This window comes from Bufo gargarizans, chromosome 3 (genome assembly GCF_014858855.1).
Source record: "Bufo gargarizans isolate SCDJY-AF-19 chromosome 3, ASM1485885v1, whole genome shotgun sequence".
NCBI lineage: Eukaryota > Metazoa > Chordata > Amphibia > Anura > Bufonidae > Bufo > Bufo gargarizans.
Genome location: NC_058082.1, coordinates 346,301,577 through 346,327,751, shown reverse-complemented (window position 1 = coordinate 346,327,751; position 26,175 = coordinate 346,301,577). Strand labels below are relative to the sequence as shown.

The window sequence follows — 26,175 nt, the reverse complement described above, 5'->3', positions numbered from 1 at the left end:
CATGCTCGCTCAGTAATCATGTTTCATACTGATGAGCAAAATTTTCAACAATCCAGTTAGGCTGCTTCATTGAACTTCGACAAGAAATTCAGATAAGTTACAAAATACTTTGTCACAAATAGCATTCCATTATATGTAGCAGGCGCAATGACGGGAAATAGCGATTTCACCGCCACCCGTCATTGAACCTCTCAGATGCCACGTTCAACGGGGATCGCAGCATCTGAGAGTCATATTGAGGCCTTTCATAAGCTAATCAGGGGTTACAAAAAAAAAACATACTCCCTTCATCCATTTGATCGCGGAGTGTCACGGCCATCTTGATTGAAGAAAATGCACCAAATCTCACACGTGCAAATCACGCTGGCCAGGCACAGTAACATCATAACAGATGACGTCATGGCGCCCGGCCAGTGCGCTGACATGGTAACATCACATGTCAGCGTGCACACGATTTGGTGTGTTTCCTTCAGTCAAGATGGCCATGACGTCCTCCCCACAATCAGATGGTCAGATGTCACATAGTATGTTTTTATTTTATCACCATTTCAGGAAAACTGGATTTTTATATAAAAAGTCAGGAGTTCATTTTTACATACTAGATTTTTTTTTTTTTTTACTAGAACTGATGAGGCAATTTCCTTCTTGTGAGTAGAGCTCACAGCTGCCCACATCTCTCATGCACACCTCATTCCTTCAAATAAAACCGCAGACAAGACAGAGTTTAGATATTTTATTAGGAAACTGTCTCTATGTTATTCAGTCAGCAAAAACATAGGCAGTCAGCTCTGGCTGGACAGGAAAGCCCCCCAACAGAAATCCTGTTTCAGCCACCCACAAACAGAGGCCCATATAGAATGCAGAACAGGGCAATTCCCCAGCAGGACACCATTCATATTGCTGTGTCAGACAACAGATTCTAGAGTTCTGCTGAGCTTCTCTTGACATTGTTATTCAACCTATTACTTTAATTGGCTTTCTTAGAAATGTTCACTTCATAATTACCCTAATATTTTTGATGGAAGCAGAACAAGTATCACTTCTTGTTGGGAACAGATTCAAGTAATATATTTGTCTGTTTGATTAATGATGGTTGATTATTACTTGGCTAGAGAAAACCCTACAAAAGTTAGTATGGTGCAGCTCTGATGACAGTCTTATCATTGTTGTACATGCCATAAAACACTTTGGTTAGTAATGGAAAGGTGACAAGACCACATTTTATTTCTTGAAAAGTAACAAAAATATCATCGTTAACCAAACAGTTGTGCTGTGACACTTGGAGAACATAAAGGTTCAGGTAGTCTTCTAGATGGTCGTTGTTCACATTGAGAAGTACAGGTGAAGCTGTAGAAAGAGATGAATTAACACATGCTCCTTTTTCCATAACCATAAGTATGTTAAAGGTCTATTTCCATCTGGGATAAGTCATAAATATCAGATAGGTGCAGGTCTCACTCTTATCTCCAGAACAGGGCCCATGAAGTGAAGAAGAGCACTCAACACATGAGCAGCTTGCTCTCCATTCACCGCTCTAGGACTTAAAAAAATAGTGTTGAAAGCCACGCAAGCACAACCAACTGTCCATTCACTTCTATAGAATTGCCCAAAATAGCTCCTATAATGGTGAACAGAGGGTGGCCACACATGCCAGCTGCTCTCCCTTCAATTTCAGGAGCCACTTTGTGGAGATAGATTACAGAGATGGGACCTGCACCTATCTGACATTCATGGCAAATCCTAGCGATATGCTTTCAATGTCCCTGATGGGGATACCCTTTTAAGTATTGTAAGATTGGGGCTGCATTTTTCTCCCAGAAACTGTGCTACTCTTGTTTACGGGTTCTGCTTGGTAAAGTGAATGAGACTAAGCATCCTATTTCATTATTGTTGATAGCACATCCCCTGTTTACACAGAGAAATGTGCTACCAAGAAAAGATCATTTTTATGATCCCACAAATGAGTTGCCTAGCTTGACGACCAGCCAACTGACCGACTGACCGATGGGCCTTTTACACAGGAAACTAAAATTATTTTTATCTGTCCACCCAGTAAAACTTTTGGAAACAAGCATCAGAAAGGGATACAAAATCAGATCCCTGACCACTCCATTTTTAACACCATTCAGAACACTGCTGATTTCCTAGTCCCTCTTGACACACAGGAATTGACTACTTAGCCAATCACTGGCTGCCATGATGACCCAACTCAGCCAGTAGAGGAACCAGGACCATGAAGTAGAGTGGGGACTTGGGAAGCACTGGAAAGAGAATGGTGGGGATTGGTGAGGTATGACTTTGTCTTTTTACTCCAGCCCTTTTATTTTAAATAAAAAAATACTACCAGCCGAACAACCTCTTTAATGTTTGCTCTATTAAGCTATTCTTCTCCTCTGGTAGTAGCAAAACACTCTGTCTGCACACTATATGGAGGTGCATTTTGAAAACTATCAATAGGTAGGGGGGCTTATGTTTGACCCGTGATCATTAACCACTTCTCTGCAAGATAACCCTGGTCAACCGGCATTTTCACAGCCTAATGGTGCAGTGAGTAGGTTAAAGTAAGATGCGCAATAACATATCTCCTTACCCAAAATTCCATTACAGTTCAAGCATTATCAATGCAAAATCCATTAATATTAGCAGGACAAAACAGGAATGATATTTTTATAAACCAAAGATGCAGTTTTTTTTTTTAAGAATAATATTGCACTATATTAATATATAACATTGGTAGGTGGGGCATAGCACCATTGCAATTGGATAATAAAGTAAAAAAATGATTACAATGAACAGTCATTTATTAAAAGGCACTGAATGGTGAAGAGAAACAGTAAACCAACACTCTCTTACCACTCAAAAAATTTCATATTTTTAAAAAATATAAGCATCATAAAAAAAAAAAAAAAAAGACGAGCCATGGAACAGCTAACTACAAAGTTTTCCGGCTGATGGTGAGGATGCTTTAGATCACATTCTTGGTTTCAATGTGGAATAAACATGTAGCCAATGAAGTAGGCTTCCTTCCATTTTAAATCTACAAATATTCACGTACTAGTGGGTAAATCACAGCAGATTGTGATTTATAAAAATCTATGGTTCAGCAGTGAGGGAAATACAGTCTTATACCGAACACTGTGATACCGCTCTTTATATTGGATTTCTATGTAATAACCAAATATAACAGAAGGCCATATGTCAGGTACCATGAGTATGTTAGTGCATTATTGCATAAGATATATAGGAGGTGATTAAACTCAACTGTCCAAAATAACATAAATTACAATAGGGATAGTAGATAACAGCTTGTAAAAGTGGCAGTTGGTTATGGACATCTCATAATTCATCAGTTCATGGGTCCTTGAAAAAAATGTTTGCCGAAGTAACTAAAGTACTATGCTATATTTACTTTTCTACTAACTTTCTCCTTAAAGATTTAACTTAAAAAATATTTTTAATCTTTTTTTTTTTATTGGGCAAAGCTTATCATGGAAAAAAAATCCAAAGTGGCTAAAAGCCACTGACAGTTTTGGAGGAAACCAAGAGTCTGCAGCTACTACTCTACAGAAGGAAAACCCTATCACACATACTCACAGTTTGTGTTTCTCTTTAAACATTCAGACATTTGCTTTATTTCCTAGAAATGCTTCTATTATTTTTGTAGGTAGAAAAAAAACCAGTGGAAAATATATGAGAAAAACATGTAATGGGGCTGTAGATGAAACTTTTAAACCAATAATATCTGACAAGGTCATCCTCATTACATTGTGTTGATGCAGTGTTTTACAACAAAAATTCTATAGAACATATAAAGCAGGTACAGAAAAATTATAGAAAAATCCACAAAATAATAAATTTTATCAATATTATGGAACATTTAAGGTTCCAACAACGTGTAAGCTGAAGATCAATGGCGTAGCATAGTCATCTTTCCACAAGCTTGTGGGTCTACTCTGATTTTTATGTCACTGGGGGATATTGTGATTACTTTAAAAGTCTTGTTTCAGCATCTTAAACAAGTATTCATCTTTTCTCCCAGTCGATATATAAGTGTAGACAGTCTGTCATTGTGTTGCATGTAATTTTTAAAGATAGTTTATTACTAGGGCTAGAAATATTTTTGGAAGTCCATTATGTGGGACAAAGAAGAAAGCCAGAAAATGAAGAATGGATGTACTCTGTTGAATATAACCCATTTGCTTGGTCTGAGGGCATCTGGACCCAAACTTGGTCATTTTCCTTGAGTTCTAACACTGCACTCCCAGAGGCTTGGTCCATGTACCCTTTCTTGTATTCATCATATGTGTAAGTAGCAGGTACATTGTTCTTGTAAAGAGCAACCCAGATGTTGGTTCCTTTGACGTGGACATGGTAGGCAAAGTAATAAATTCCGGGAATAGAACAAGTAAATATCCCAGTAAGAGGATTATAACTGTTATGGCCGTTGTACAAAGTCCGATCAAATTTTATTGGCATGCCAGAAGGTGGGAATGATGTAGTTAAGATGGCAGTGAATGCTGGGGCTACTTTGGCAGAAAGTTCTCCAGTGCCATACTGAGGCTTTCCAGGTTTTTCATTGCCTACTGTGCCCCCTTCCACACCTCCTTCTGGCAAATGCAAGCCAGCAATGGTGCCTTCACTATAGATTCCTGGTGGACCTGGAGGTCCAGGTGGACCAGGTTGTCCAGGTTGGCCATTTAAACCAGGTGGTCCTGGAACCCCAGGTGATCCTACAGGGCCAATTGGACCTGACTGACCATTGATGCTATTTCCAGGTAACCCAGGTATGCCAGGCTCTCCTTTTAATCCTGGTAATCCTTGTGGCCCAATGGGGCCAGAAGATCCTTGCAGACCCGGAATACCAGCTGGACCCCTAGGGCCTGGTTGCCCTGGAAATCCCCCTTCTCCTTTTAACCCTGGGCCACCTATTTGACCAGGCAAACCTGGTAGTCCCATTAGTCCTCCCTCTCCTTTTGGTCCAATTGGCCCTGGAAGTCCTTTCAGACCTGGAAGTCCTCTTTCACCTGGAACACCTGGTTTGCCTACAAATCCACTGGGGCCCTGATTTCCTGGAATTCCAGTTGCACCAAGGGGCCCAGGAGGCCCAATGTCACCTTTCAAGCCAGGTAAACCATTTTTTCCTGGCAATCCAAGAGATCCCGGAAATCCTGGAGGTCCTATAATACCTTGTGGCCCCTGCTCACCCGGTTCACCATCTAACCCTGGCTCTCCTTTATCTCCTATTCCTCCAGGTACTCCAGCAGGTCCTCTATCACCTTTCAAACCAGGAAGACCTGGTTTTCCATACCCTGGGGGCCCTGGCATCCCTGGTAAGCCTCTTATACCTGGTTCCCCTTTAGGACCTAATGGCCCTTGTAGTCCTGGTAATCCATCTATACCTGGTTTACCAATTCCATCAATGCCAGGTTTACCTTGTGGGCCCTGTGGTCCTGGTGGGCCGACAACTCCTGGTAGACCAGGTGGACCAAGATCACCTCTATCCCCTCTGCCTCCTGGTAATCCATCAAGTCCCGGTTTGCCATTACCTACTGGACCAGGTGGGCCTAATGGACCAGGTTGGCCCACAGGGCCACGAATACCAGGCAGTCCTGGTTTTCCAAGCCCAGCATCTCCTTTAATGCCTTTCTCACCACGAAGTCCTGGCTCGCCTTTTGGACCAGGTTCACCCCTGACACCTGTCTGCCCTGGAGCACCTTGAACACCTGGTTTTCCATTTGATGAGATTCCTGAAGGACCAGGCATTCCAGAAGATCCAGGCAGCCCTCTAGGTCCTTGCTCTCCCCTCATTCCAGGTTCCCCCTTTGAGCCAGGTAGGCCTTTAGGTCCAATTTTGCCAGGCATACCTGGTAAACCTGATTTTCCGATGCTAGATAAACCAGGGGGGCCAGAAGGTCCTGGCATGCCTTGTAATCCAGGTTTTCCTATTCCTGGCTTCCCAGGTGGTCCAGGATGCCCAGGTGGTCCCCGTGGACCAGGTTGTCCAGCTGGTCCAGGTTCTCCCTTAAGGTCCATTGGAAGCATTGGTAGCATATCTGTAAAGAGAAGAAACAAAAAAAAATGATCATTATTTTGTATATATTTCTTGAATAAATGCTTACATATCAACAATGTTTTAATATATTGCATGGAAAAGCCGCCAGTGTTGGCTCCATTAATTCAGCTTTTAAAAGTATTGCCCAATTCTTTTTTATCACTAGTATGGGCTATTCAAATACTTTCCTACTGCTTGTATGATGCTATTTACCATTTTAATGAAGTATTACTCATAGCAATATTCCTTTTAAATAAAAGGCAATTTACTGGCCTGGTTTTCTAGGCAAATTTAATGTTTACTATAATCTTGGAACCTATAATGCTTTTAAAAGGTATGTATGGTAATAAAGAAAAATGTAGGTACGGTACATGGCCACTTAGGCCAGTACTTGGCTGCGGTGGTCATGTTACTGTTGTTATCATGTTAATAAAGACTGGTGGTGGACTATTGGCACAGGAGTGGTAGGGGATTTAACAGGTAAATTATGTTGTTGTTTTTTTTATTACATATTGTGTAGACATTTTTAGTCTTGGAACATCCCATTAAATGTTTTTATTATTTTAATTTTTAGTATTAATTTTTATTATTTTAATTTTAGGCATAACACAATAGGCTTCCGGTTTACTGTGTAAACTGGAGCAGAGCCTTGCATTATTTTTAGAGTGCAAAAAAATGAATAACAAGTTGGTAAGGCTGATTAGTCAGCCTGCATTTGCGGGAGGGGCGGAGGCTATTCATATACGAGCCACAGCCTCACTCACAGGCGTTTGTTCTCAGGTGCACAGGCCGCATGTTACCTTGTCCGTCCAGGTTCAGCCACGGCTGATACTATATGTTTTTGTCTTGTTACCTGGATCGCTCAGGCTGAGTTAAATGTTGTATGTCACCTGGATCGCCCAGGTTCAGCCACTGCAGATCACGGCTATGTCATTTGTCTGGTTACCTGGATCACCCAGGCAGAGTTACATGTTATGTGTTACCTGGATCGCCCAGGCCGAGTTACATGTTGTATGCCTTCTGGATCGCCCAGGCCGAGTTACATGTTGTATGCCTCCTGGATCGCCCAGGCCGAGTTACATGTTGTATGTCACCTGGATCGTCCAGGTTCAGCCATTGCAGATCACGGCTATGTCATTTGTCTTGTTAGGGTACTTTCACACTTGCGTTTTTCTTTTCCGGCATAGAGTTCAGTCACAGGGGTCTATACCGGAAAAGAACTGATCAGTTTTATCCCCATGCATTCTGAATGGAGAGTAATCCGTTCAGTTTGCATCAGGATGTCTTCAGTTCAGTCGTTTTTACTGATCAGGCAAAAGAGAAAACCGCAGCATGCTACGGTTTTCTCTCCGGCGAAAAAAACTGAAGACTTGCCTGAAAGCCGGATCCGGCATTTTTTCCCATAGGAATGTATTAGCGCCGGATCCGGCATTCAGAATACCGGAATGCCGGATCCGTCGTTCCGGCATGCGCATGTGCAGATCGGTAAAAATGAGAAAAAATTTACAAGATGGATCCGTCGGTCCACATGACAAACGGAGAGACGGATCCGTCCTTGCAATGCATTTGTGAGACGGATCCGCATCCGGATCCGTCTCACAAATGCTTTCAGTCAGCGGCAGATCGGCTGATCCGGCGGGCTGTTCCGTCGTCGGAACTGCCCGCCGGATCACACTGCCGCAAGTGTGAAAGTAGCCTTACCTGGATCGCCCAGGCCGAGTTACATGTTATGTTTTACCTGGATCGCCCAGGCAGAGTTAAATGTTGTATGTCACCTGGATCATCCAGGCCACGTTAAATGTTGTATGTCACCTGGATCGTCCAGGCCGCGTTAAATGTTGTATGTCACCTGGATCGTCCAGGCCGCGTTAAATATTGTATGTCACCCAGATCGTCCAGGCCGAGTTAAATGTTGTATGTCACCTGGATCTTCCAGGCCACGTTAAATGTTGTATGTCACCTGGATCCTCCAGGCCACGTTAAATGTTGTCACCTGGATCGCCCAGGCCACGTTAAATGTTGTATGTCACCTGGATTGTCCAGGCCACGTTAATGTTGTATGTCACCTGGATCGCCCAGGCCACGTTAAATGTTGTATGTCACCTGGATCGCCCAGGCCTCGTTAAATGTTGTATGTCACCCAGATCGTCCAGGCCGAGTTAAATGTTGTATGTCACCTGGATCCTCCAGGCCACGTTAAATGTTGTATGTCACCTGGATCCTCCAGGCCACGTTAAATGTTGTCACCTGGATCGCCCAGGCCACATTAAATGTTGTCACCTGGATTGTCCAGGCCACGTTAAATGTTGTATGTCACCTGGATCGCCCAGGCCACATTAAATGTTGTATGTCACCTGGATCCTCCAGGCCACGTTAAATGTTGTCACCTGGATCGCCCAGGCCACATTAAATGTTGTCACCTGGATTGTCCAGGCCACGTTAAATGTTGTATGTCACCTGGATCGCCCAGGCCACGTTAAATGTTGTATGTCACCTGGATCGCCCAGGCCACGTTAAATGTTGTATGTCACCTGGATGGCCCAGGCCACGTTAAATGTTGTATGTCACCTGGATCGCCCAGATTCAGCTACTGCAGATACCATGCTATGTCATTTGTCTTGTTACCTGGATCATCCAGGCCGCGTTAAATGTTGTATGTCACCTGGATCGTCAAGGCCACGTAAAAAGTTGTATGTCACCTGGATCACCAAGGCCACGTTAAATGTTGTTTGTCACCTGGATCGCCCAGGTTCAGCTACTGCAGATACCATGCTATGTCATTTGTCTTGTTACCTGGATCGCACAGGGCAAGCTAAATGTTGGGTGACAATTGGACCGTCAGGTTCAGCCGCTGCTGACACTACGCTATATGTCATGTTTTGTTGTTAGAATAAGTCTCTGCCATACCCCACTCTATCGGTATATCGGGTTTACTCTACTCGCACCCAGAGCTGCGTTCACACGTCCTATACTACTACAGGTTCTTTCCAGGCCCATTTCAAGAACTGCATTCATGTCGCTGTTACATCTATGTTATGCTCCGTTCACAGCCAGAGCTGCTGTTATACCAAATTTCATGCTCAGCTTATACCCAGAGTTGTGTTCACACTTATACTGCTACACCATGTCGTATACCCCACTCACCAAAGCCGCTTTCCATGTCTGCTGTCACATCAAGTTAATATTCCGTTCACATCCAAAGCTGCGTCCGCATGTCTGCTTTTACATATTGTCCTATACTCCACTCACTACTAGAGCTGCGTTCACGTGTCTGCTTTCGCATCACGTCAATACTCTGCTCACTTTCAAATTGCATTCATACGTCTGCTTATACCATGCTTTTCATGCGCTACCCATACTTGGAGCTGCGCCCATTCCATGTTTTTTAGGTACCACTCACATCCAAAGCTCCATTCACCCATTTGTTGTTACATCATGTTGTACTCTGCTTCCACTCAAAGCTGCATTCTCCTGTTCATTGCCACGTCATGGTTTTACTCAATAGTCTCACCGGGGCAGTCTGCACCCACCGCTCTAGTTCTTTAATCCTGGTTCATATTCACTCAGACTGGTCTCCTGTTACTTCTGGTTTGTATTCACTCAGATTGTTCTCCTGCCCCAGTTCACCAAACAGCTCCTCAGCGGAGGTCACTGGGCCAATGGGAGTAAGTTTCCTGCTATGTTTTCACAAGCTATTCATTTGTTTGTCACGATAAGAGACTTCTCTTAGCGAACTTGCAATGCCTCAGGCTCCTGTTTTTCTCCCATCTCTGTTTCAATTTCATGTTTACGTTTTATGGTTCGCGGTGGTTAGTGTTTTATGTATGCACGTGCTTCGGATTTCTAATGTCTATATTTTCAACGCCTGTTGGCAGTTATGTTCCGTAGGCCACCTTCTAGCCAATCCAATTATTCAAGCCTCTGCATATCAGGTCCGGCTTACGTTTTAATTACTTATCGTCACCACAACCCTCTGGCTTCGGGGGCCTCTGGTCGGGGGCCCTATGATTGATCCGGCCTCATGGCTCTGGGGGCCCCTTGACTGTTTTTCATGTTTTGTTTTGTTTTGTTTGTTAGGGGTACGACATGGTTGTAGGCTGGTTAGTGTTCCAGGTATGCTGTTGGAGGGGGTCATGGTTATGAGAGTCCCCAAGGCATTCTGGTACTGCATAGCAGATAGCTGTTGTCTGGGGAACTATTCAAGGATTCTCTTCCTATCTACATAGTTATTTTGGCCCTCATCCCTGCATAGTCTAGGCAGTTAGGTTTCGGTCCCACGATCTCCTGAGGCTGGGGCATTGCCAGTACTCGCACTAGAACCAAAACTTTACAAGGTTCAGTTGGTTTTCATGATCCATTTCACAATGTATTCCTGGTCCTCCATTCCGCTTTGGGGCAGTATCCGCAATATTGAGCATCATGTCTCTGGGCTTGTCATCCACAAGATGGGTTGTAGGTCTCCTTCTGGCCTTGCCTCATACACCCCGAATTTTTCGCTCTAGATCCCTGACACCTTGCAGTTGGCTTGGGGATTAGTTTGCACATGCCATTAGAGTTCCTTTTCTACCCTACTTGGCTTGGTTTTTGCCCACTTACAGGCCTACCCACGATCATGGCTTAGGGCACACAACAAGCCATTTAGTCAGGTCAGCTAAGACACGTCTAGCTGGGTTAGGTTGTTCCCGTTGTTTCTCTCCTTAGGGTTCTTCGGATATCTCTTGGCCCAGGGGCGTAGCTAGAAATGACTGGGCCCCATAGCAAAAAAAATGATGGGCCCCCCCTCCCGGATCTCCCACCCCCACATACCTATTGGACCTCCCACCCCTTCCAGAGCTCCCACCCAAACACCCCTCCAGGACCTCCCACCCCAACATCCCCCCCAAGTGTCGTCCACAGATCCCCCCTTAAGTGTCGTCCACAGATTCCCCCCCCCCTTCAGTGTCGTCCACAGATCCCCCCTTTAGTGTTCTCCACAGATCCCCCCTTTAGTGTCGTCCACAGATCCCCCCTTTAGTGTCGTCCACAGTTCCCCCTTTAGTGTCGTCCACAGATCCCCCCTTTAGTGTCGTCCACAGATCCCCCCCTTTAGTGTCGTCCACAGATCCCCCCTTTAGTGTCGTCCACAGATCCCCCCTTTAGTGTCGTCCACAGATCCCCCCTTTAGTGTCGTCCACAGATCCCCCCTTTAGTGTCGTCCACAGATCCCCCTTTAGTGTCGTCCACAGATCCCCCCTTTAGTGTCGTCCACAGATCCCCCCTTTAGTGTCGTCCACAGATCCCCCCTTTAGTGTCATCCACAGATCCCCCCTTTAGTGTCGTCCACAGATCCCCCCTTTAGTGTCGTCCACAGATCCCCCCTTTAGTGTCGTCCACAGATCCCCCCTTTAGTGTCGTCCACAGATCCCCCCTTTAGTGTCGTCCACAGATCCCCCCTTCAGTGTCCTCCACAGATCCCTCCTTCAGTGTCCTCCACAGATCCCCCCCCCCTTTCAGTGTCCTCCACAGATCCCCCCCCAGTGTCCGCAACAGATCCCCCCTTCACTGGCCTACCTCATCTTCTGCTCGTGCAGCAGTGCGCCTCGGGCCCGCCTACTCCAGTCCTGACCTGACTACTCCTCTGCTTCCTTGGCTTCCCCCCCAGCCAGGCCCGAGCCGCGGACCGCCCAAGCCCCGCCCAAGCCCCGCCCGCTACAGCCGCGGCCCGCCCAAGCCCCGCCCACCTGGCTGCCCGGCTGTGTAAAAAAATAAAAATAAATAATGAATGCAGTCCGGGACAAGTCATTTGTGCTGCTGGAGGCCTAAATACTGTCAGACTTTAGCACTATTTCACAGACTAGGCTCTGTATGCGTCTTCCATTCCCACTCCCTTGTCGCTAGGTAGGGGGCTGTACTCCAAAATGTTCTAGCGATACTGATAATGAGGATGGATAGAGCAAAAACTATACAAAGCTATAATGACAGGGTACAGATGATACATTGTAGTACCGGTAGTGACTCCTCTGGTTACGGGTGAGTTTGTGATTCTAACTCAACATTTGATGTGGAATCACAATGGTCTGTTTTATTATAAAGTAGAAAGAACAGTTGAGAAACTTGACATTTGGGGCATTAACCAGTTAAATTCTAAATAGGAAGACAATCTTGTGCCCTAGACTCCAGGACGCAAGCTTTAAACTGTACATTGTAACAAGCTCTACATATTGTGAAAAGCTCAGCAGCAGTGTCAGCAGGATCACATACATAAGCGTTAACAGGCTGGTTCTATTTCTTCACAGCAATAAGAGATCTTGAAAATTGGTATTAATGGAAACACAAAAACAAGTTGTCAAACTTTTAAGACTAGAGAGAGGCATTTCCATCTCAGACTGCCCCTCTTCCCTGCCTAAATGCACTGGCCAGAGGTGGCCAGGCCTATGGAAACAACTAAGTGGGCCGTTGCTATGTAACTTTCATTCACTTGAATGGAACTGAAGCAATAACTGGAATGGGTGGACTACAGTACCCAGAAAGATTATCAATATTAGGGTTTTTCACGTTAGAAAGAAGACGACTAAGGGGAGATCTAATAACTATGTATATTATATATCAGGGATCAGTACAGAGATCTCTCCCATCATCTATTTATCCCCAGGACTGTGACTGTGACGAGGGGACACCCTCTGCGTCTGGAGGAAAGAAGGTTTGTACACAAACATAGAAGAGGATTCTTTACGGTAAGAGCAGTGAGACTATGGAACTCTCTGCCTGAGGAGGTGGTGATGGTGAGTACAATAAAGGAATTCAAGAGGGCCCTGGACGTATTTCTGGAGCTTAATAATATTACAGGCTATAGCTACTAGAGATGGGTTGTTGATCCTGGGAGTTTTCCCCTAAAGTAAGGAAAATTGTCTTCTACCACACTTTTTTTTTTTGCCTTCATCTTTATTAACTTGCAGGATAACATGCTGAACTAGATGGACAGATGTCTTTTTTCAGCCTTATAAACTATGGGACTATAAATGGGAGCTATGGAAACAACATCACCACCTGCGTGGCTGTTTCCCTAGTTTCAACCACCCCTGGCTGCTGTATCCAGGTGGGACAGAGTAAAGCTGTTTTTCCTTTCACAAGTTTTTGTTAAAATTTTAAATTTTTACAATGGAAAAGAAAAACAGATCTCAGAGAAAAGGAACCTTTAGGAGTTATAATAATCAAGAAAAATAATCAAGAAAAAGAGTGGAGAATGGAGAGACCCACTCACAGGTCACATATAGTGCTGTGAAAAAAGTATTGGTCAGCCTTTTAATTTCTTCTATTTTTACATAGTTGTCACGCTTGAATGTTCAGATCCTCAAACTACTTTTAACAATAGACAAAGATAATACAAGTACACGCAAATAAAAGATTACTAAAGTAAACACAAAACCCTGGCCAGTTTTCACCTTCCAGCTCAGGTCTGTTTTTGCAAATCTGTGTCACTTTATGTGGTAATAACTTTGGAATGCTTCTATTTATATAACCAATTCTGAGACAGTTTTCTCGTGACATATTGTACTTCATGTTAGCTGTAAATTTGGGTCAAATATTTTTTCCTTTAAATATATTATTCTTTTATAAGAAAAATCTAAATTTGGAAAAGTTTAAATTAGAATTTCTCTACTTTTAAAACAGATAGTTATCAATCAACATTCCCCATATGTCTACTATGTCTATGTTGCCATCATTTTGAAAATGTCATTTAATTTTTAAGGACATTAGACGGTTTAGAATATTAGAATAATTTTTTCTAACTTTAAACAAAATCTTTTTTTTTGTTTTTTTTTTGTTTAAAGCACCAATTCAGTTATAAAGTGATTTTAGAAATGACACCCCTCAAATTATTCAAAACTGATGATACAAATTTTGTTAACCATTGAGGTGTTCCACAAGAATTAAAGTAAAATGGAGGAAAAATCTTTTCTATGTGAATCCATTTTTTTCCTGTCACACAGCAAGGGTTACCAGCAAGACAAACATCAATTCTGCGGTTAACAAAAACTCTCCTTATCTGTTCGTAAACTGCTCTATGGGCACATGTCAGGAGTCAGAAGGGAAGGAGCGTCATATGGTTTTTGGAGGGCAGATTTTGCTGGAATGGCTTTTGGGCACCATGACCTTGAGGTAACTCTACAGTGGAAACCCCCAAAAAGTGACCCCATTTTGGAAACTACATTTGGCTGAGTCTCATAGACTTCCATAGCTGGCAGGCTGCAATGCCTGTGTAGGCATCATGGCGGGGGAGAGAGAGACTGACTAGTCTCAACAATATATATATGCATTGTCTAATGGGTGCTCTTTCTCATTATGAAGAGCATTAGTATGCCCCGAATTGAGATATGTGATATGCCAAGAGTAGTGTCGCCTGGCATACAGTACTCATGCATATTTTTTGTCTCCCTAATGATAAAGAGCACCCCAACGATTGTCCCGCAATTCAAGTCAACCAAGTAAAACATGTTTCTTTTGAGACATTCTGGTTCTCTTGTCCTTCTAGAAAGAGAAATAGCTTGCATGTTTCATTGAGAGAGGTGTAAGTTTTGTGGGATGTAATTCTGTCATCTCACTTTCAGTTAAAGGTTAGTTTGGAGGTTTATCTGGTTCATCTGAAGTTCATCTAAAATGGTGAAATAAATTTTCTAAAGATGTTGTGTGTTTTTGCTATATTGATGATGAATAGGAAGGAGCCGTCCCATTGAAGTAAGATACCTAGAGCTAAAACTATACTTACTTGCTGCTGCAAAGCAAGTATGTAAACAGTAAGGAAAACACAGCAGCAATATGAGTGCTGCATTATTTTCCCACAGCAGATTGGCAGAGATGCCTTCCTAATGTGTATGTAGCAAAGCTAGAAATATAGCTAAGCCAGTATCACATCTGCAACTAGTTCTTTCAGGACAAAAGCCCTTTATCAGAGAAAAGCAGATGAGAACAGCTATTCTAGTTGCAAGGCCTTAGGTGGGTGTGTACTATTTCTATTATGGAAAACAATTGATAAATGTGATGACTGTTGTAGGTTAGACAATGCTCCTCTTGATTTCTGGGGATAGGTTGTAATGAGAACATGGTGCCTGTTGCCCATTGGGTGTTAGCTGGCACATGATCACATGAGGAGTAATGCAGGAAATGCTGTGAAAGTTGATTTAAGATGATTGTCCTGGTACAAAAAGTTTGATGAAGAGCACGTTATGTGACATGCGCAATCCTCACGGAGGTGCAGGACATGCGTGATATTGAGACATGCGCAGATGTACAGCCGAGACGCTGGAGAGGCACGCCACTGCAGTCATCTTGCAGTTCACTGGTCCATTTTAACAAATGTCATATAAGAAGTTCTCATTTGTATGTGGATATTTTAATCCACATGATGCAAATACTTGTGATTGGTATTGAGATAATAGTAATTATACACAGTCTGATGATTGGTGGAGGATTTGATACACTCCTTTCTTTGTATGCATTTAAATCTGTTAATGTGTAAAATACAATATGGCTTGAAAAAGGCTTGATATACCGTAAGTCAAAATGTTGCCTTGTGTTATATGTGAACTGGAATAAAACTTACGGAAAAGAGAAGATGCTGGTCACAATTCTTTTTATACTTTACAGTTTGAAGCAGAGAGGAGCCTGACAGCTGGTGACCGTGCATCTTGATAAAAATTGGGACATTGGTGCTGTCTTCTTATACTATTGTCTCAGCACACAGTGTGCTGTCCACATATTTTGCGGCCCCATTTAAGTGAATTGGTCCACATCCGACCTGCAAAAAATGTGGATCGGGTGCAGACAAAAGAATATATTTGTGTGCATGAGCCAGAAGGCTCTGGGAGTCTAGAGAACCACAGTAAGAGCCATTACCCACAAACTGAGAAAGCCTGGAATCTTTTTATGAATGGCCAGCCTAACCGAATTTCATCAATAAGTGTATCAACGACTCCTCCAGGAGGTCACAAAAAATCTAGATGTACATCTAAATTACCAGAGGCCTTACTTGCCTCATTTAAGGTGAATGCACACAATTCCACAACTGGAAAGACTACTGCTGACCAAAAAGAACACAAAGACTTGATTCTCATTTGCCAAAAAAACACTTTTGGGATAATATTCTGTGGACTGATAGGTAAAGATGGAACTTTTTGTAAGTTTCGGTTACATTTGACATAAAGCTACCACTGCATTCGGCCATAAGAACATCATACCAACAGTAAAAAATAGTGGTGGTCTGGGGCTGCTTTGTTTCTGCAGGAACTGGATGACTTGGTTTAAGTGAAGCAGCTATGAATTCTGCTCTCTATAAGAAAATCCTGACCCAAAGCTCAAGCACAGTTGGGTTATGCAGCAGGATACAGATCGGAAACACACAAGCAGGTCCACCTCTGAGTGACTCAGCAAATGGACGCATGATTTTACTGCCACATGGGGGCATCTGGACCATGAAGACATACTCGTGCAGCGCCGCGCCAATTTTAGGTTCGGACCCACTCATAGAGGCAACCTTGGCGTGGTGAGTGGGCTTATTGCCTTTTGATCAAAATGTACACAAATGCCTCATTTAGCATGTAGCATGGAGGTAGTACACATGCGCTATTCAGTGCTGTCTCCTGCAGAAACGCAGGGATGAGATCATAGCATTAGCAGTGGATGTGCGATTCATTTCTTCTTTTCTCCCATTATTTAATGCATAGAATTCTGTCCCTGGATCTGCACTTCTTCCACTAGCCAGGTGATTTTAATTAGCCTAGTATTCTGTAGTAGGGGTTAAATTAGCCTAGCATGCTCTCAGTTGGAGTTCCTGTGAGCTTCAGAGGAGGTGAGCTTTGACAACTGTTCACATGGTGCGGTGCTGCACGGGGGCCACTGTGCTGTTTTTCTGGCTGGTTGGTGGGGCCCAGAGCTAGGTTTGGCATGGTCAGGCAGCAGGGGTGCTGTTTGGCCACTGGGTCCCGTCGACGGCCGGGATGGCGCCACAGCGCTGGTGGTCGCCGTGCAGTGCCGTGCCAATTTTAGTTTAGGACCCACTCATAGAGGCAACCTTGGCGTGGTGAGTGGGCTTATTGCCTTTTGAACAAAATGTACACTAATACCTCATTTAGCATGTAGCATAGGAGGTGGTACACATGCGCTATTTAGCGCTGTCTCCTGCAGGAACGCAGGGATGAGGTCATAGCATTAGCAGTGGATGTGCGATTCATTTCTTCTTTTCTCCCATTATTTAATGCATACCCTTAGGTATATCAGGTATAGGTGTATTAATAAAGCTTGTTCAGGTTTTTTCAGTAAAGTTAAAGAGGACCTGTCACTTCTCCTAACATGTCAGTTTTAGTAACTACTTGCATTCTCCTTTTAATAACAATTCTGGAGCATCGATTATTTTTACTCTATGATATGCCAATTCTTTATTATTCATCCTTAAATTTTGCAGTGAAGGTCCAGATAGGTGATACCAGTTGGGGGTGTGCCCATGCACAGTCGGACATTATCCAATCAGTGCTGCCAGTGTCATTAACAGATCCATTTGTATTATCTGTAACATAGCCAAGACAGATCCATCATGAACTCCATTGAAAGTCAATAGGAGACGGATCTGTTTTCTGTTGTGCCAGATTGCATAAGAGAAAACGGATCCGTCCCCATTGACTTACATTGTGTGCCAGGACGGACTGGCTCAGTTTTGTCAAGCAGCGGAGCGGAATGGAGATGGAACGGAGCCAAACTGATGCATTCTGAGCGGATCCTTTTCCAATCAGAATGCATTAGTGTGCTTGTAAGAGCCCATGACGGATCTCACAAACGGAAAGCCAAAACTAATGCTGTTTCTGTAAAGCATTTACAATGTATCTGCTCTGTAGGAAAACTTTGTCTCGTCCAAAGTTGCACAAGACTTTGGTAAATGACTTCAGTATTCCTATCTGTGGATTTAAAAACATTTTATAATAGGAATCTGAAGTCGGCTTCGGTACGAAGGTACCCGCCAATACCAAAGCCGACCAGATTCCTATTTTAAAATGTTATTTTTTTGCCAGCAATTCCACACAGCACTTAGGTTCCTGTAGACTGCTCCTACTGCTCACATCTCCTAACTCCCACTACAACCAACCCACAGTCAAGAACCAAGCCCAATGGATTGGGCCCACCCTGCCTAGTGATGGTTGCCAGACTGTGCATAAGCCCTCAATGTTCCAGTCAGATATGACATATCAATTCAGCAAGTGGTATTTATCACATAGAGAAAGTTAATACAAGTCACATATTAATGTATTGTTATTCTCCATATTGCCTCCTTTGCTGTCTGGATTCATTTTTCCCATCACATTATACACTGCTCGTTTCCATGGTTACGACCACCCTGCAATCCATCAGTGGTGGTCGTGCTTGCACACTATAGGAAATAGTGCTGGCCTATGTGCGTTCCTATGGTCCAGTGCTTTTTTCTATACTGTTGAAACCAAGTCCACCAATACTGGATTGCAGGGCGGTTGTAACCATGGAAATGAGAAGCATATAATGTGATGGAAAAATTTGCCTAGCCACCAAAGGAAGCAATATGGATAATAACAATACATTAGTAAATGCCTTGTATTAACCTTCACTACATGATAAATATCACTTGCTGAAGTGAGACAACCCCTTTAAGCACTGGCCTCCGGGTCACTACAGATCAATCAAGTGAACTGTGGGAGACAGATTTGGTTAAAAGACAGGATTTTCAAATACTATGATTGTTCAATTAAGAAATAGAGTGGGAAAGAGCAGGACATAAGATAGTTGGTCTTTTCTTAGGGGATGAGACCAAGGAAAGAGGTCTTTTGGAAAATTGGGACATGGAGTAGCTTCTATATAAATCTACTGGGGAGCTGAAGCTCTCGAGCGGCACTCCACAAGTTGAGCCAGCATAACCGTCATTTTTAAGCACTCTTGATTATGTAGAGTGTATAAGGCTGTGGCCTAGAAACACCTTTATTTCGGGATCATAACAAGTGTAAGAGCTCTCTTTAGGTTTGTTTTAGAGTAGCCCGAGGAATATGAATTAGGAGGATAAGAAAACATAGAGCAATCACAGTAAAATATTCCACTTTATGTAAGCACTTTCCCTAACCCTGAAATAGAGAGAGCGGCCGAGCTCTGCAACTCTCCTTGGATGATCCTCAGATGGGGAGGTGGGGGATAATTCAACGGGGGATCATTTGAGAACATATCGGTACTGTAAGATTTGATAGGGGTCAATACTATCCCTAGATAAGATATTTTCTTCCACATTCCATTAGAAGTCAAGATTCAGTTGTGGAAGTTTAACTCATCTTTTAGGTAAATTAATGTCGGGAGCTAATCGTAACAAACCTTTCAACAAACTCTGCATTGATCATTAGTACAGTATGTGTAATGTACGTGAGTAATACCACTATTTCTGGCTGCTATAGGACTTGTATCTGGAATTTGTAGCAGTTTTCCTGTATATGCATAGTGAATGCCTTGTTTGCACCCTATATTCCCTCAGGACACTCCCTGTAACTAGGGATCCTGCCTGATGGTAGTTTTGGGTGCCCATGATGTTAAATGTCTGTGTGGGTACAAGGCAGGGCTTAAAAATGATGCAGTGGCCATCGTGTGGTGTTAGGAGAGTCAGTATCCAGGCCATATTGAACTTAACCAAAGTGTCTCTTTACTGTGCACAAAATCGGTCCATTCCTTCTGCAGCTGCTTGTTTACAAACTGCGGTGGGGACTTGCTGGTATATGTTATGTTGCCGCTGCAGCCAATCAGTCGTCTAAGGCCTCATGCACATGACCGTTGTTGTGTCTCGTGTCTGTTGTTCCATTTTCAGTGATTTTCTGCGGACCCATTGATTTTCAATGGGTCCGTGGAAAACTCGGCTAATGCACCGTTTGTCACCGCATCCGTGATCCGTGTTTTCCAGTCCGTAAAAAAAAATGACCTGTCCTATTTATTTCACTGACAACGGTTCGCGGACCCATTCAAGTCAATGGGTCCGTGAAAAAACATGGAGGCACACAAGATTGTCATCTGCATCCGTTTTTTTCCTATCATTTGCATGGCAAACTTGACTTAGATTTTTTTTTACTTTCTTTCATGTCTGGAGATCCTCCAAAAATAAAGGAAGACACACGAAAACAAAAACGGACATGGATCACGGAACAACGGAACCCCTTTTTGCGGACCGCCAAAAAATACTGTCGTGTGCATGAGGCCTAGTGCTGAGGTCAGTGATTAGCTGCAGTGGTTACATGCTATACACCTGCATATCACTGTCACAGTGACAAATTTACATCCCTGTCTGTCTTTGTTTACATGGCCGCAGCCAGAAAGTCCAGCATGTCACATGCCTCATCACTGCAGCAATAGAAACAAAGCACTCGTACTAGAGTGGTGGGGATGTAACAGTTGAGAATTAATTGTTTGTGATTCAAGGGCATTTTGAGGGTGTGGTCACTAAAAAGGGGTGGGGTGTATGTCTGTAAACATTTTGGGCTGTCCATGATTTCTGGTTCATTTGTCCAGAAAAAATATTTCAGCCCTTAGAAGTGCAAAGCTGGTGGATAGATACCCCAAAAGACTTGCAGCTGTAATTGCAGCAAATGGTGGTTCTACTAAGTATTAACTCAGGGGAGCTGAATATAAATGCACGCCACACGTTCCAGATTTTTATTTATTAAACCATGTTATTAAACCATGTATCAATTTCTTTTCACGTCACACATATTTGTTACTTTATGTCGGTCTATCACATAAAATCCCAATAAAATACATTTCCGTCTTTGGGTGTAATGTGAAAAAATGTAGAAAGTGTATTCATGTTGAGGGTATTAATACTTTTTCAAAGCACTTTAGGTGCGTGTCCCAACTCTGAGACCTACACCCACACCTATGTCCAAAACTGACTCCAAAAGTGAAAGAGGTCACACCGTGCTCTCCATTCATTTCTACAGGAGCCCCAAAAATCGCCAAATAAGCACATTTTACTATTTTCGGCAGTCCCATAGAAATCAAAGGACAGCAGTGCATGTGCGGCTGCTCTCCACTCACTTCTGGGTTCCGTTCTGGAGATAGGTCCCCTCACCTATCGTACATTGATTGTATATCCTAGCAATATGCCACCAATTTCTAAGAGACAACTTGAAAGAGACAACCCCTTTAAGAGGCATGCACCTTTCGATAAATTTGGGTACAAACCACTCCAACAATCTTTTCTATACATTTCGAAGTTATTTTTACTCACATATCTGTAGGACTTGATTGTCTTTCTGTGAATGGGCAGCAGTACATCAGATCTAGATCTCCCAGAATGCACTGCAATTAGCTTTTAACCCCTTTCTCCGTGCATAGAAAATAGTCCCTCACGTACAGCCCCAAATATACTTAAAGTATATAATTACACTGTCTAGAAAGATTATATTATTTATTATTTCTAATAAATTCAAAGACTCCAGCCAAGTTTGTGTGAAGTGCAATTTTGTTTGCTAAATAAACAAAATTGCACTTCACACAAACTTGGCTGGAGTCTTTGAATTTATTACTGATAGGGGTGGGAACCCTACTCCAGCAGAAAAATCCACCGTGCTACAAGGGCTCTGCTTGTAATTTATTATTTCTATACATTTAAAAGTGGAGATGAAAGAAAGGTGTCTGCTCCACTTCACCTGCTTGTCTATGAGATCACTATACTAGCACTGAGGGAAGGGAAGCTACTGAACATCTCTGGTCCACCACTGAATGCAGAAGAAGGACAAACAGCAGGGGACACTACCATAGAGGAAAATCTACATAAAAAGCAAAAAATATTTTTAGTGAATGTATATTGAAATATATAATAATACCCTGAGTGCAATAACCCCTTTATTAAATATAGCCTTTTCTGTCACCACTAAGGGAAGGTTACCACATATAGAATTTTATAGCGCCCATTGTTTTCAGACCTGGACAAGTTCCCGATGCATGTGATAAACAGACCCATAGGTTACACATATCACTGATTGAGAGCAAAGGAGCATATACCAAAGTCAGCCATGCCAAGATGTATATCCATGTAAGGACCACACAATATAGATTAAAAGTTCTGTTTTAATTCCCATGTGATCAGTGATAGGAGACCCATAGGTCACCATTATACCAACGGAGGCCAAAAGAGTGTCTTTGGCATCTGTTTGGTGATGTATACTGGGGAACCAATTTTTTATTATAATTTTTTTACTGTATGGAATAGCACAGCAGACCACCGGATTCCATATAGAGACATCCAGTAAAAAATGGTAACTTCCTGGTATATGCTTTGTAACATCAACCAAAAACACAACCCAGGCATCACTCAAGTGAATGGTCCATTATTCTACCATGAGGCTTTCTCGTGTTTGAGCTCAAACGTTGAATTTGGTACAATAAAGGAGCATTTACTTCACTGCTGTCTGCATTTTTGGTTATCTGTGGACAATTGGACCTTTGGGTCTGGTGAGAAGTGTACCATATATTTCTAAGAAGCTAGTGCTGCTATATTTTCAACTTTTTTTTTTTTAACATGAATGCCTATGTGTGATGGATGCAATTCAATAGCATCTGTTATACACATACGTGCCACGTTTTTGTCAAAACATTCCCTTGATGGAAACCTAAGACGGATATCGCTCAGCAGATACAGTGTGCAAAGAGCTTTAAAGTATTTTTCAAAGGGTAAAACTTTCATGGGCAGTCCTCATGATAGGCTATCGCTGTTTTATCAGTGAGGTCCAACCTGAAGGATCAGCTCCTTCATGGTTTATACAAGCTCAGTGACCCATCCCTACAGGGGTTTGCTCCTTGCACTGCAGGTTGATCATGAAATGTCCTTCCATGCACCAATTCTGCACACAAATGAAACTTTGCGAAAATGATTTCTTATTCAAGAAATATATAGTAGGATCTATAGTGTGAATGGCTGCTGCTATGCACGTATTCCATTCTCTATTGGGTCAATATTTTAGAATAAACCTTCAATAATAAAAAATGGTTTTATATTTGGAAAAGGGGAATATTTCTGCCTATAGCTAATTTAAACAGAAATATGAATCCAAAATGTTTGAAAACATTGTCTTATTTGTCTTGACAAATTTTCCTCCAATTGGGGAAAAGGGGGTGGGGTGAGACTATCAATAATCAAAATATTAAATTAGACAGCTCTGTGTACGGGGAGGCAGTCCCTAAAGAACGCCAAGACTGCACTCCTCCATACATCTACATCACCCATAGGACGGGCCCTGGAGTACTTTAAATCCCCATAAAAGGAAAGCAGCCTTTCTTCACTTGAAATTTCCATTAATTTTCAAAATAAACACCACTCCACACGTCCACATATGCCATGGATTTGGACCTAATTGCTAAATATAATTTGATTTTGAATGGGCTGCTGTTTTACATTCCCATACAGTCCGTAGGAAATACACAGACATGCTCATACTTCACCCTGGAAGCATTTGGACAGGCACCTCAAGATGGGAATGTAACATAATATAAACGCCGTAATTTGAGTAATTCACAATGTTATTTTTCTCATTTTTCAGATTCCACTCCCCTCCATTATTTGCAGATTAGGAGCATTTACCAGATGCCAGCAAAAAAGGTGGAATTTCCTCTTCATTTTAAAGGAAGAAAAATAAAAGAACTGTAATCAGTTTTTCTGTAAAATATTCCTAAAGTAACATTTCGGTGATGCTAGACACAATAGAAGATATGCTGATTACAATTTATTTAATTGCATCCACTTGAATGGTGAACTTAGTACCAAGTATGTTTCTTAAAGAGGCTGTGCCAAGATTAAAATGTATCTATATATAGCGATCACAAGAACATGAGTCCTGGGTCCCCCCATATTGATAAAGTTTATCTTTTAATCTTTATGTAACTCATGGTGCAATATGGCACTGGAAAGCTGTGTCCCCAGAATGGTGATCATGACTAGTGTGGAATTAGTTGGTCTAAGAACTCATGGATATAGGGATGCCACATTCTTTACATGGACCCCCCCCCCCCCCCCCCCCCGCCAACGAGATAAGAGCATATGTTCAAGCCATGTTCCAGAAACATTTAAAACACTATTAATATAGTTTGTAAGGCTGAAAAAGACTTCTTCCGCCTGTTATCCTGAAAAGTTGATCCAGAGGAAGGCAAAAAGCCCATGAAATAGATATCAATCTTCCTCATTTTAGGGGGGAAAATCCTTCCTGACTCCAATCTAGCAATCAGGATAACTCCCTGGATCAATGATCCTACTCCAGAATCACCACCTCCTCAGGCAGAGAGTTCCATAGTCTCACTGCTTTTACAGTAAAGAATCCTCTTCTATGTTTGTGTACAAACCTTTTATCTGCTAGATGTAGAGGATGTCCCCTCGTCACAGTCACAGTCCAGGGTATAAATATATCATAGGAAAGATCTCTTTACTGACCTCTGATATATTTATACAGGTACATAGTTATTAGATCTCCGCTCAGTTGTCTTTTTTATATGCCCTTTTTGATGCAACCCATTATCTTATTGGCCTTGGCAGCAGCTGCCTGACACTGTTTTTTGCAGCGTAGTTTGCTGTTTATTAAAATTCCCAAGTCCTTTTCCATGTCAGTGTTACCGAGTGTTTTACCATTTAATAAGTACGGGGGACTTGCATTATTCCTTCCCATGTGCATAACCTTACATTTGTCAGTGTTAAACCTCATCTGCCACTTCTCTGCCCAAGCCTCCAATCTATCCAGATCCATCTGTAGCAGTATACTGTCCTCTTCCGTGTTAATCACTTTACAAGGTGTAATATGTTCAGAAAAATAGATATTTGACTGTGCAAGCCTTCTACAAGATCATTAAAAGTATATTGAAGAGAATAGGGCCCAAAGCTGACAAATAGTGATCCTGGCATTCCCCACTAGTAACGGAGACTCAATCAAAGTATGTACTGTAAATAGCCACAATTGTATCTCTCCATATGAGAAGACTGTGTGTACCTCTATAATCAGACAGTCTATTGCAGTCTGTTGTGATTTGTTATCAAAGTCCTCTTTTCTATCCACTATGAAGTCCTAATGGTGATGTCTGGGAGGTAAGTATTTAAAACTGGCAGTCCTAGTTAGGTTGCCGGGCAACAGGCTGGACCTGTCGCCCCCCTCTTGCTTGTAGTAGAGGAAGTGTCAAGTCCTCAGAGCTAGAGGCACATGTTCATGTGTGAGCTCATGAAAAGTACGCCTGGAGAGAACAGTGGTCCAGGGAACCTTCATCCCTGAGCCTGAAATCTGGCAGAGATCAGTTTAATGGAAAGACTAATCCTGAGCGAAAGAGAACAGACCTTCATGCATGGTAGAGAACCACTTCAGAGGTCGTGCTTGGAAAGACAGTAAGACATTGCTTGTTTATGGCAAAAGACTTTACTGATGTGGAAAGGGTATATTACTTTAGCACCCACCACACTTTTGAGACAGACTTGTCTGATCTAAGATCTGTATCCCACAGCTTGGGAATTGCAGATCCTTGTGAAAACGGAATTGCATGCATGTGGTTATTTGGGAAGATTGCTAAATGAACTAAGGCTACTTTCACACTAGCGTTTTAGTTTTCCGGTATTGAGTTCCGTCATAGGAGCTCAATGCCGGAAAAAAACACTTCAGTTTTGTCCCCATTCATTGTCAATGGGGACAAAACTGAACTGAACAGAACGGAATGCTCCAAAATGCACTTAGTTCCGTTTAGTTGTGTTCCCAGACCGGAGAGCAAGCCGCAACATGTTGTAGTTTGGTTTCCATCCTGGGATGCGGAGCAAGACAGATGACTCCCCATACAAGTCAATGGGGACGGATCCGTTTTCTCTGCCACAATAGAAAACGGATCCGTCCTCCATTGACTTTCAATAGAGTTCATGACGGATCCGTCTTGGCAATGTTAAAGATAATACAACTGAATCCGTTCATAACAGATGCAGATGGTTGTATTATCAGTAACGAAAGCGTTTTTACTGGACCCTGCCGGCTCCAGTAAAAACACTAGTGTGAAAGTAGCCTAAGGCTCCATTCACACGACCGTAATAATGGGTCTGCACCCGTTCCGCAAATTGCGGAACGGGTGCAGACCCATTCATTCTC

General features: G+C 42.6%; 1 protein-coding gene across 2 annotated transcripts in view; it reads right to left on the bottom strand.

The window, feature by feature from the left end:
• Nucleotides 1-718: 718 nt before the first annotated feature.
• Nucleotides 719-26,175, bottom strand: part of COL8A2 (collagen type VIII alpha 2 chain) — a 148,566-nt gene continuing 123,109 nt past the window's right edge. For both annotated transcript variants that reach the window (XM_044287656.1, XM_044287655.1), the window contains exon 4: nt 719-6,053. In XM_044287656.1, the coding sequence (XP_044143591.1) occupies nt 4,132-6,053 (1,922 nt within the window). In that variant the 3' untranslated portion in view covers nt 719-4,131. The remainder of the gene's footprint in view (nt 6,054-26,175) is intronic.